Source organism: Betta splendens, chromosome 19 (genome assembly GCF_900634795.4).
Source record: "Betta splendens chromosome 19, fBetSpl5.4, whole genome shotgun sequence".
NCBI classification, from domain to species: domain Eukaryota; kingdom Metazoa; phylum Chordata; class Actinopteri; order Anabantiformes; family Osphronemidae; genus Betta; species Betta splendens.
In genome coordinates this window covers 13936559-13949303 of record NC_040898.2, presented here as the reverse complement: position 1 = coordinate 13949303, position 12745 = coordinate 13936559, and the positions used below count along the sequence as shown (strand labels likewise).

The following is a 12745-nucleotide window of genomic DNA, read 5'->3' as shown; positions in this document are numbered from 1 at the left end:
CACACGGGGTGGTTCCCAGTGACCTTTTCACCTCAAAATACCTCCAGGGGCTCTAAACATGACAACAAACCCCAGCTAGTCCCTCCCTTGATTTGTTACCCAAATTCTTAGGTATTGACACAGGTTGCTTCATAACGCCACTTATTTCACCCAGATTTAGGTTCAGTAGCTTTTATACAGACGGACCCTTTTTCAACCGGAGCAGCTGAGGTGATGATTCCACACCTCCGTGCTCGTTTTGGGGTTTTTAGCTAAACATTTGCTGACACCGGCCGCTTGCTTTGGTGCGAAGGCTAAATGGGCCGCAGTTTCAATATTTGCACTGGGTGTTGGGTCTGCACACAGTCTTTCTGCCCCAGCAGCCCCGGCCTGTTTGGTGCCCTTCTTCCTAAAGCCGAGGTTCACGCAGAGTTCAGGCCCATATGAATGCGGAGTCAATTTGTCAAAGCACTAGAATAGCTCAGAGTGGCTGGAAGAAGTTAACTCAAGGCCTCTCGCCGAGTCCATTCTTACAGGTATTGCTTTAATATTTAGACTAATAAGGCTGCAGGTCATTTAGCCAATGAACTTTAAACTGTTCTATGTCTCTGGAAAACATGTATCTAGGAAATGGAAATCAACGATCATTCCAAATATGCAGTACTCTCACAACTATATTAAAAATTAATACAATTCTACGAATAGAAGTTACAGATGAAATACCATACGGCCCATTACTGTAAATTAGAAAAGGGCTGAGAGGTTTGCTGCCATGCATTTCTTCACAAGCCAAAAGCTTCGTCTTCAGTCGAGTCACAAGGCCAAGGACTGAGGAGGTGGCAATTGATCTGGTGAATTGTGACAGATCCAACAACAGAATGGGGAACGGCGCCGAAAACAAGTGTGGGACTTCATTCCAGAGGTGTGATCCCTGGCATCTCTGCAGGTAATACCTCAGCGCTCCCAGAGGGCTCTCCATCTGGAGGTGTCACAGCCGCCGCTGCAGCCAAGATCGCAGAGACAGATGTTCCAGCTGGGGGGAGCGGAGGAGGGTGTTTTTCACCTTCAGATCAGCGCAGCCTCCCTTCGCCTCCTGCCGGGAAATATAGGCCAAGGAGAGGAGAGAAAATGCTTAATGAGCACGCGGGGACGGGACGGAACGCGAAGGAAGAGCCCACATGGGCACGGAACGCAGCAGCACGGCGCCGCGCAGACACCGGCCTGTGAATGGAGCTGCGTCTCAGGAACCCTCAGCCTGCACCGAGGTCGGCCCAGTGCTGTTTGTACCCCATGCTGGCCGCAGTTGTTGCAGGCTCTTTTACAAGTCTATTGCCAGGCTCACTTCCTTGTTTTCTACCAGTTCCTCTGTCGCATGTCACTCCGCAGGGTCCCCGGGCTTCAAAGGGGAACCAGATACAGTATTCATGGGGTACCAGGGGGTCGGTCCTCTAAGAGAGACCGGGGAGTCATTTTTAATGGCAGGTATCAAAGCCAGCGCTGGATGTGAACTGTACGCAGTAACGCAGCACGTTGAGAAGACGCGACGACAAACGAAGCATTAAAGGAGCAGACGCTCCAGAGCACAAGAGCAATGTGCACTAAACTGGGCAAGACGCACAACATGTCAATACAAAAAGCAAGACATCAGACTTTTTGCAAACACAGTGGAGTTCTATTTTAACGACCGCTCATCAAAAAAATCATATTTTACAAAGCCGCAACGATTCATCGATTGATTGTTTAACAGAAACACTGATTGTTAATGCACGCTGACACTTAACACACAGAGAATGAAATGCTCTTAGATTAAACGCGTGTGGATGATTGAAGTTATATGTGGCTGAGCCAGAAGGAGTCAGAGGACCAGATCTAGTTCCATATAATAAGGTGAAAATGCCAAAGGATTATTATGCAAATGATGCAACTGCATGAGACAGAAACTCATAACCAACCTCATATATAATTTAAAGTCTGTATTTGTACCAAGTTTCCCAGATTTGAACGGCACCGTCTCTTCCTTCTTTGTTCTGAGGCTCTTTTTAGCCCAGTCTGGGGGATTCTTGACAACCCTCCCCCAACCGAGTCAGGCTCTATTGGATCTGGAAGCGCCAGCCGACCTGAAGCCCGTCTCCTGGGTCTCCCTGCGACTGCATCCTTTCCCCACTCCATCAGCATAGTAACAGAGAGAGACAAGTGACTTGGCCAGGGTTAACATCTTAATACTCGCTGGGATTGGCTCCAGGATCCAAATGGCTACCCCCTAATAGTTTTCCTCCTCCGTGTGCCTGTCAGACCGCCATGACTATATGCTGTAAGAAAAACAAGACTAGCTGAGAGGCAGAGTAACGAAGCAGCACAATGAAATAATGAGGGGCGGTGAGGAGGAGAGGATGCAGTAGAGACGCAGGCCTGCAGAGATGCTCGGCGCCCACGTGCCCTGGAGCGCGCGCCCGCAGAGCCTGTACACTTGAAATTAAAGCGGCTCGCTCGTTTAGAGCCCGGGGGAGGGGGGGGGGGGTGAAACCAGAACTCAATCAGTGTCACGTCACATGGTTCAAAGCGGCCAATTCGACGCTGCCAGGAGGCTGAGAAATGCAAGGTGACAGTTCATTTTACCAGTGACAGTGTGTCGGTCTCGCTTTCTGGTTCCACAGTCAATTCCCAGCGAGCAGTGAAGGTTGCTGGAGACAGACAGCAGCCCCCCCCCCCACCTCCTCCCCCCGCCACCGCCACCACCACCGCTCTCTCATCGACCCCGCTCTGCTTTGTATTCCAATTAACTGGACAGAGGGAGCGGCGGCAGTGTGCAGGATCACAGGCGAAGGCAGACACATTCTTCTGGCGTCTCTCCAGTCTCTCAATCCCAGCGCTATCAATACTGCTGTGCTTCCCCTTTTCCCCTTCCCTTTCCTCTCCCCTCGGCTCACGACAAGGGCCAGTGTTCTAGGAGGATAATTCATGGATTCTTCTTTAACAACTGCCTCTAGGGACGATGTCTTGGTAATGAAAAATGACTCCTTCTCATACATTCATATATCACATGTAATAGAGGTGTGTAATCACTCAGCTGAGTCAATGCACGGCGATCTGTATCTGCTATCCTTAACAGACACCTCAAATAATGCTGAATTAATATTTTGAAATGGCTCATATATCCTAACATAATACTATTTGAATGATCCTCCATTCAGTGCTCTCAGGGCTAACATTGATTCGAGCTCGAGCTCAGGTGAACGCCCGAGTCAGTCAACGCGAGACCGAGCGAAGGTTGTGGACTCGGCGTGGCGCATCTGCTCCTCCGCCTTTTGTGTCCTCGATCCATCACCGCTGTTTAGCCCGGTGCCGCCGAAGAGCCCCCGCATGCACCCACCCACCCACCTACGCCGGCATACGGTGTGTTTGAGCAGTGGGTGGGTCAGGAATACAATGATTCCAAGGAAATCCGAAAAGCAAACTGCCCCCTTTTTATCTGTGAGCAGCACAAACATTTACAACAGCCCCAAGTATCAGATTGGGGCTTGACTATGTTCGAATTAGGAGGCTTTGGACTGATTCATGCTGATGTGACAAGGAAAAAGAGACACCTTTGTTGTAATCGTAAAAAACACCAAAATGTTTTCACCTCTGGATTGCAAAGAAGCCGCTTGCTATCTTGAGAATGCAATGTGTGTGTGTGTGTGTGTGTGTGTGTGTGTGTGTGTGTGTGTGTGTGTGTGTGTGTGTGTGTGTGTGTGTGTGTGTGTGCAGGACAGGATACGCACACTGAAACACACACATCGTGCCCTGAGGATCCTCCTGACTCTCTCCTGGCTCTATCAGATCAGAGAGACCCGCTGTCCCTCCCCACACCGCAATGCAAATGAAAAGGAATGCACTGATAAAAGGCCAGATCCTAGAGATGAGAGGGCAGAAGGAGGACAGAGGCAGTGAATGCTAAAGGGGTAAGAGCCTCTCGGGGAGATGAGAGGTGGCAGAGGAGTCAGTGTTGGTAGTAGTGGGAGATCATAGCCTTGCTCCCCCTCAGCGGCGTTTGATACAGGGCTTTTGTCGCTCTTTGAGCAGGGCATTGTTGGGTGGTGTAATCCCCGTCGGATTACAAAGGGCTTCCCTTTTCATATGGGGCCGACCCAGCAGGCAGGTGGCTGGGGCTCTGTGGAGCTGTCAGGGGGAGGGAACCTCTTTTTCAGGGGAGGGAACCCCAGTTCCTCTTACCTTCACAGGGGCTTTTTGCTTGGAGGCCAGTCAGGCGCAGGTCAGCGCGGGGACAATTCTGACATGAGGTTCAACTCGCCCTGACCCCGCGGCTTCCTGTAGAGAGGTGACAGGGAAGGAGGCCGTCATCAGATAGCATTCAACGTGAAATACAGGAAAAATATGGCAAATGAAATTCAATTATGCATAAGGAAGCTGCCACGAAAATTAAGAGTTAACGGCACAGACATTATGTGAATAATGATTTGTAAAAAAACGGTTCAACTGTACTTTTCATGGTTTAAGATTAGAATAAATTAATCATCTTTGGGTTTTGGACTGTTGTTTTTTTTTCACCAATAAACCTGCAGTCATAATAATCATAATACATACATAATCATGATCAAAATCATCACAGTTGAAGCATTACAAACATTTGTTTTACATTACACTAATTAAAATTAGATTCAATGTACAAAATGTGATTGCAAACAGCCTTTTATTCTATTACTGTATAATATTCTACTGTATGCCTGAAAAGGCTGTTTTTGTTCAAATCTTCACGCCTGTTACTCTGTGAAGCAGTTAATGTCATGGTCCTGAACGTGAAAAATTGCCCAGGATATAAAATAATTATCCTGGTAGCTTGAATACACATTACATATTTTAAAAGATGAGACAAATAACAGCAGTACAGCACAGCCTTGATTTATATCCACTGTATTCTGTCAATGTGAGTCGTGTCTGATTGAGCTTTGCTTACTTGATTGCTTTCCATGTAGTGTTTCAGTAATACGAGATCAATAATGCGATACAGAGGCCACCACTATTTCTATTAGTATTACCTCTACACACGTCAGTCGTGTCCACTTCCACCCATTGCAGTTTGCTAATGTAAACCATTCATCCATGAGCTGTCTGGTGCATAGAAAGGCGTCAGTTCAGTGCTTCAGTACATTCATCTGCTGTCAAAATATGTCAAGTAGTTTTCAACCCTCAATCAATGACCAGTCAAAGCCAAAAGTACTAAAATAATATAATATTCATTTAGACCAGCTGTGGTATTTGGGTGGACAAGGGGTCAAAGGGGCCGGAATTGTATTTGCTTTACTTACAATATTGATTTTTCCAAACATTAAAAAAGATTTCCCTCATTATATAAATGTAAATATGTTAAACAGCATATTAACGTATTTAAAATGTGGTGTTTAGTAAATTCAAGCATTATTTTGTTTCGTACAATAGGAGAGGAGAACTTTGGTCCTTGAACGCCGCATCCCCGCAAAACTGTGGATTCGTGTGTCTAGGTCAGTATAAAATCATATTACTGTGTATAACAAGTTATCTATTTTCGTAACTTTAAGTTGTACAGATGTACAATTTCTTAGTGAAATACTGTAATATAATCTAAACTAATCATTTCAGGAGTGTTCAAAGGCTAACGCTAGTTATAGTCGGGTAATTAACGGCCTGGAGCAGCAGGTGGCTTAATGCTAATGTAGCTAAAACCTGTTAGCTGTCTCACTGCTTCGTCTGCTACCGTTAAGTCCTCATAATCTTAACTAAACGGTTGAACCGTGTAAAATAGGCCAACAAATCTAATCAATCCAATCATCTAGCTAGCTAGCTTACGTAGGAATGTAAGCTAGCTAGCTAGCTCGGTGAGTAGCTTCAGTTAGCAACAGGTGCGGCCTTTACTGAACTATATTAGCGTTGAAAGTAAAATGCCATTTAACCGGACGCTCTATGGTCTGTGGAGGACTAACAACGAGGTGGGTAACATGTCTTTATGATAACTAATGATCAAATAAACCACATAGTTTACGTACGGGCTCGCATTTGTTATGAGTTAACCTACACCTGCAGCTGCGTTTAATCAATGCGAGCGAACGTCTCAGGGCTTGTATTTGGGCTAATGTTTGTAATAAATTGCTCCAACCTTGTAGTATTTAGTTCAGAAACGAATCTATATTTGAAACTGTGTTCAAATAATGAAATGCGAGAAATAATTTATCGAAAACACCAATCCCCTTGAATTTATGTTCATACAAATCTAGGACGTATCTGCATAAACTAACACAATATCTTCAGGACCCCGCTGAATGTAGGTCATTGTGTTTTAGGCAAAAATAAATCACCTGTCTGGGTCAAGTATAATCACAGTGAGTTAGTCCGAATGGTTTTGCAATTACATAGTTATAAGTTATATCAATAATTGGCCTATAGCTAATTCTCCAGTACATCAGTGTTAATGCTGCCGTCTCATATCATTTCAACATGTTATGGTCGAAGGTTTCCCAAATAACCCATTTGAACCTCAGGTACCTCAACATAAAGCCTTGAAACTGCTGAAGGTTAAGGAAAATTTTGCAGACTAGTCCTTTTTTCCTACAATTCTGACAGTATTGATCCCAGTGGGAACATTGTCTGGCAACCCTTTCTGTTCTGTAGGAGGGTTGGGATGCTAAAGATCTTAAAGATCTGGGTCAGACCTGTTTCTTACTGTATGTGCACTTTATCATGCTACGTTTATCTGCCTGAGAATTGCAGGGTCTGATTTAACCAAGATTAACCAGTTGTGCATGATGAAAAACACGAGAGAAAGTTCTATTATGTCTGCAGTCTGCAGAGTTTTAAATATTGTGACACACAGAGTTTTATGTATGTTTATTACAAGGGCAGCTTTTCCAAAGTCAAAGGTTGTGGCAACAGTGTAGGTCTGACGGGGGTTTTTTGATGAGTATGTTAAAACCTTGGTCAACTTTATCTGAGAAGGCAGCGTGCAGAGGAAGTCGCCATCGCTACAACTGCTCCGCCCTGTTCAGTGCAAATCTGCATGCGTGCACGGAAGTTACACTTCAGAGCGAAAGGATACAGGTGGCTTGATGTCGTGCCAGTTGATCTGAGCGTGTGTATGGTCCAGGCTCTTGCTGTCATGGCTGTGTAACATTATGACACAGGTTTTTATATAAAAGCTGCCTTGTAGAGGAAAGGAAAGTGAGCAGGGCCCAAAAACTCTGAAGATTTGAGTGAAAATAAGTGTCTTGAGTTGGACTGGTTAAACTCAGATATGGGGACAATCCCGATTGACATCAGGAGACTTTTGGATGGTAAACAACTTTTCTACTTTTAATTATACTTATTTCTTTTTAACTACATGTGAAATGGACACATTATTTACTGATTCTACCGGGTTTTGGGTACAGAGAACAAAGAGAGCTTGACGTACTGACTCATTATGTTGGGTTCCATTTTTCTTTAAACTCTTCAATTATTGTGTGTTTAAATTCTCGCAGCAACTGTTGCTTTGACTCAAACGGATAAATGCGAATAATAAAACATTAAAATATAGTTCATCAAAACCCCTGTCATGGATTCTGCTGTTGTCAATGTGGGGTGCATTTGCATGTACTGGCAGGCCAGAAGACAAGGCCTATGGAAGTAGATTTGCAAATGTCAGTACTAGTTATGGGAAAGAGGATGTAAAGAAAATTGAATCAGATAAGATGTGGATGAACCTGTTTTCAGCTACGGTATCAAATGAGTCTACTCTGATGTAAATGTTGAGTTACTTTTAGTGCCACAACAGAACTAAATGTTCATGTTGGCTTTTTTCTCTTTGTAAATAGTTTGGCATTTCTCTTTGAGGTCAAGCCACATAAATATTAGCTCTCATCATCAAATAAGTGCATTATAAAAACAGTGGGCTTTTTAAAGTTCATTAATGTGTTCTGTAAGTTTTCATATTAACAATGCTGCGTGTATAGCCTCTAGGTATCAAAACACGAAGCTAATCCTGTGACAGGAGCGTTAAATATGTTTTCTGTTCTCAGACTGTGAGCTGTTTGTATCGGAGCTCCTCGAAGATGAAAACCTCAGTGAAAAAGTCCAAGAGACACGGAAAGTGTTACTGAATAACTTCAGGGTTGTCCATTCAAGGTAGGAGTTTACAACTTGATACAAGCACTGTTAAAAGTGTCCATAGCTGGAGGCTTAGAGAGCTACTTAACTCTCCTAGAGTCAGAATGTAAATAAATGACACCATTATAAAGCTTTTCGACTTTTACAGGAGTGAGTGCATTATTCTGAAAGCTTTAAATACAGTTGGCTAAATGTGAAGGAATTTGTTTGTTCTGATTTCTCAAATGCATCGGAATACTTTCTGTACTTTTTATTTCCAGGTAAACCTTTTTAAATATCTCATAGAATTGTTTTTAAACAGAATTAGTATTTTGTCTTAATATAATGTATTCTCCAAACACTATGGTCACAGAGAGGTGACAGAGACAATCTTGAGGTGCTGTAGTTTACTCCGGAAACAACTGCCTCCACCGGTGTTGCCTGCACTACATGATAACACCGGCGTGCTCTAGTACAGAACACCTGTGGTTTTGTGGTTCTCTGTGCAGGAAGTACTTATTTAAAATTTAAAGACACTGCTGGAGCTAAGTTAGAAGGAGAAGAGCAGAACAACTTTGCACTTGATTACAACAGATTTAAATGTATTTTTTTTTTGGTTTAGAAACCCACAGGAGTTTCCCTACCCATGTAAGTAAAATACATTTTAACATGCATACAAAGTACATTTTACAAAGTGTGTAAGGTCTGAGTGTGACGTGTATCCCTCTACACTATGAACACACGCTTTGTCTTTTCTTACTTGCCCTTGTTTTCCAGCCGACTACAGGGAAGAAGAAGGTTCTGATGACAACCGCAGCTCCAGTCTGGGTCGTTCAGCCCAATCCGATGACGCCTCAGACTACCAGGATGATGGAGGCCTTGAATGTGAGTTAACAATAGATCATGATTCGGACTCACTCTGTCTGAGCTAATAAATGTTAAATTGGAGCTGTAGACACAAGCTTGTATTACATCTAGATTTCAGTTCAAACCATCTAGACGAACCAAGAACAATGGGGTGAAATTTTAATCCTAATAATGGAAAGTACAAGTCTATGTTATGTTCTTGATAATATAGACATCATTCTGCTGTAGGGTACACTGTGCAAATCATCCACAAAAGGAACAGTCAACAAAAGGAGTCAGTGTCACATAAGACGATGCAGCGTTCCCCTGAGAAAACTAAGCAAATGCAGTTGTAACACCCTCGTTGGCACACCTACACATCTTCACAGGAAGTACACGCAGACTGCTTTGCTGTGAATCGTTGCTTGCCCTCGCCATTTGAAAAAGCTAGACCACATCTGTGAAATTCCCCATTTGCTGGCCTCCCAGCTCCAGTGACATCAGTGACTCCTCCTCTGCTCTCTCTGGTGAGCAGGTAGGCGTCTTGATGCTGGAAAAAGAGGGCTGGTGGTTCACAAAGGCCTGAATGGCAACCTAGAGCTCCCTCCAGTGGCAGGTCTGTGCTCTCAGTCGGTCCCCTTGAGGTGGCTGTGTGGAGCATGGTAGGTATGGAGCTGGCCCACACAGAGAGCAGGCTTCGTAACTGCAGGCTAATGCAGTGATTGATTGATCCAGAGTCCCTCTATTCTTTCACAACTGGGTTTGAAATACAACACTGTACCTGAGGGGCCATGTGTGTTCTGTCCCTCTCTGCCCGTATCAATCTTTCTCTCTATCTTCCTTTCTTGGACTTGCCCTCCCTCCTGCTCAGACTTTTTGTGTTCCTGACTCTATGTGCCAGCTAATAGTCCTTGACGTGACATGCCGCAGGTGGGCATTATTGAACTTGGCTGCCTCAGGTGCCAATTTCTTCCTCTTTCTCAGCTTTTTCCTGAGGCCAAGTTGTGACCATGTGGAATTTTCCAGTCTGACAAAATACGTTGTCACAGTTTGTAGTCGTTGCGTGATATCGGTATAATGCCAGTGGGATGTACTCACAAAACGATGTCCATATTAGGAAAAAGGCGCAATGAAAAGTAAGTAAATAGCGCCTTTCTCTGCAATTTCGAAAAATAGAGTAAACAAATGCGACAGATGGTGGAAACATAGACAATAACAATTATTTTTGGGGAAAATGTTCATTTCAAAACAAACAAGGCGAGATTTCCTTGGGGAAACAAACAAAATGAAACTATAAAGTGCTTAAAATATTTCCCCCTAAAGCTGTAATGTTGACAGGCCTGTCTATAAACTATAGTGTCTGCTAAAGCTGAACGTCACACTTAGTAAATCTCAAACACTGTGTGACAGTACTGCTGACTGTGAACCAATTACGCATCACACGGGAAGCGATTTATTCCGTCGTTAGCTTTTTTGCTTTTAATATCAACCATTGATGTCTGTCGATACTAAATAACTACAGTTAAAAAAGCGTTTTGTGACTGGATCAATAATCATAACATTTGATTCCGTAAGAAAAATGTTCACCTTGCAGCGCCGTGTCTTTTTATTGCTGCGGGACCGTGGCCATGTTAGCAAAGTGAATGGCCTGTGTCCTCACTTAAAGGGCATGTGGAGTTCATAGTTCATTCTCTGTTCACTGCCAGTTGGAAGGAATGGCTCACACGTCTCCACTGGGCGGTCTGTTCCAAAGGAAGAGGACTGTGGGAAATGATGGCATGGCCACTTAATGAAATCTGTGACATTTTAGGAGGCACACTCATCCATGGTGATGATTGAAACGTCCTTTTATTCCCTTTCATGCCAAAATTTGCAGATTAGCTTTGTTGTGAAAACAAATGATAATTTTGTGATTTAGAGAACAACATTTGGGAAAAGAAATAGGTGGAATACTGAGTTATTTCTCTGAGTTGAATTGTACGGTTTTATTTGCGCCTACTGTACACAATAGACTCCCGTGACTCGCAGGATGTATTATCCGTGGTAATCGACTGCCTGCCTTTGCTGCTCTCTGTTCCCTAACCAGAGAGTGAGTGAGTGTGAAGGCGATGGCTGCTTTTACACGCAGGAGGAGCCTGTGCCATTTGATTAGATGCGGCGGTCTGTTGTCTTCAGCGCACTAGGTGACACCAGATTTGTAATGGCTGACAGGAACAGATGGAACCTTCATTGTTAGCCCGGGTGTCTGCATGGTAATGTGAACTGCGTTTCACCCTCCGACCGCACCGGTGACCCGAGCGCGCCTGGAGCCTCACCCCAGCGCCGTCTGCCCCCTCCGGCAGCTTCCAGCGGTCCTGGTGCTGTTTGGGGCTCGCTCACATTTTACCAAACGCTTTTACAGTCCCTCCGTCGCACACTCGCTTCCATTCCGGCACATTTTGCACTTGTAAACAAATATATGCACAGAACGCTTCCCCCTCCGGCACAGACAATCTCTTTTTGCACACACTCATCCCACACACAGTGGAATAGACCCCAGAAGACAGCTGGAGATGCGGGGCTTCGAGCCTGTCATGCTGTTTGCAGGTCAAGTTTACGAAGCCGAAATGGCCTGTTTGTTTTTCTTTGATTGGGGAGCACCGCTGGGCGCTCGGGGATGTTTGCTAGGAAGCTGCGGCGATGACAGAGTGCTGCCGCGGAAGCGCTTTGTTTCGGGAGGCGTGTAGAAAAAGCTTGATACATCTCTCCCATCTTTTACGTGACCGCAGTGATTCTGCTAGAATACGATGTCCTGCTCAAGTATGTATATGAGCAATAATTTCACAATATTTTGTTTCCACGTTCACATTATTTTCTCCCTGTAAAAACTGGCAAACACAGATGCGACTCAGAATATTTTTGATTCTGTTGAATTAAGTATTTATAAAACCGTGATTAGTGTCATTGTTGAAAGTAAGTAAAATTATCCAAATTATTGTGAGCACGTACTGCACTGGCCCAATAAACCATTTACTGGATAACCAAATAGAATTGTTGTCTATTTCTCATTTAAATGTGAGAATCCATTGCATAGTAACATTATTACACATTTCTGACATAAAATCTTTTTCGCTATACAAAACTATATTGAAACGCGTTTGAGAGTTCATGCCTGAGTGACTTGCAGAGCCAAATAGAGGAACCGATGCCAGCTTGTCAGATTGATGGGCCATTACTTGGTAGATCAGCTGTATTCTAGGTGCCAGCTGCTCCTTGTCTCTGTGTGCCAGTCAAATTATTCCATAGAGAAAGTTTCTGGGTACTTCAGAGGCAGAGCGCTGCTAAATATTCTGCAGAGTAGCTTGGTTCCTATAATAAATGCAGCAGCCCAGCAGCGTTCATGCGTAGATGATCTCATCGCTGTGTTTCTGGTCTGCGGTCATGCGGCGTTACTACTTACTGAACTTTTGACCTTTGGCTTCTTGCTATTCCAACCTGTTTCCTGTCTCGGTTTGAAGTTGCGTGACTAATTGGCTTTTCTGTCGCACTGCACCCATGAGTGGCAAAGTTTCCTCGCACTTGCTGATAGCCGTCTACTGTAACTCTCCGTCAGAAAATGTGCCTTGAGATTAATTTTTCCCTGCGTTCACTGGTGTATGGATTTTGTGACATTTGGATAGCGGCCGCTCGTTTGCGAGGAAGCGAGGAATATGTTAATGACCTCCTCATTCCCCTTCACTCTCTTTTCCTCTCCCCTCTCTCTCGCTCCGCTGGTGCCTGTGTGCTTTTCTAGATGTACACACATTACGAGGCAGGAGCAGGCTCTGTGCATTGCTGCGACTGCTTGCCA

The 12745-nt window shown here is 44.3% G+C and overlaps 1 protein-coding gene and 1 long non-coding RNA gene across 10 annotated transcripts in view; one reads left to right on the top strand and one right to left on the bottom strand.

Annotated features, from left to right (window-relative positions):
- Positions 1-24: 24 nt before the first annotated feature.
- Positions 25-6223, bottom strand: LOC114845336 (uncharacterized). 2 transcript variants are annotated; one of them, XR_008693312.1, is made up of 4 exons: positions 5411-6223; positions 5016-5084; positions 4192-4287; positions 25-1072 (listed from the first exon to the last, which is right to left on the bottom strand). It is a non-coding gene; the product is annotated as an uncharacterized LOC114845336 (long non-coding RNA). The 2 variants fall into 2 exon arrangements; XR_008693311.1 differs by having other exon boundaries at positions 5016-5088; positions 5411-6222.
- The window catches only part of skap1 (src kinase associated phosphoprotein 1), a 27970-nt gene continuing 20465 nt past the window's right edge, over positions 5241-12745 (top strand). For 4 of the 8 annotated variants that reach the window (XR_003783857.3, XR_003783856.3, XR_008693310.1 and 1 more), the window contains exons 1-5: positions 5241-5334; positions 5416-5477; positions 8004-8109; positions 8693-8718; positions 8848-8955. Coding sequence is in view for 3 of the 8 variants with exons in the window: in XM_029133216.3 (XP_028989049.1) it covers positions 5333-5334; positions 5416-5477; positions 8004-8109; positions 8693-8718; positions 8848-8955 (304 nt within the window). In the remaining 5 variants the exon portion in view is untranslated. Of the gene's footprint in view, positions 5335-5415; positions 5478-7043; positions 7281-8003; positions 8110-8692; positions 8719-8847; positions 8956-12745 lie in introns of those variants that run through there. The other 4 variants (XR_003783859.2, XM_029133218.2, XM_029133216.3 and 1 more) reach the window with 3 other exon arrangements.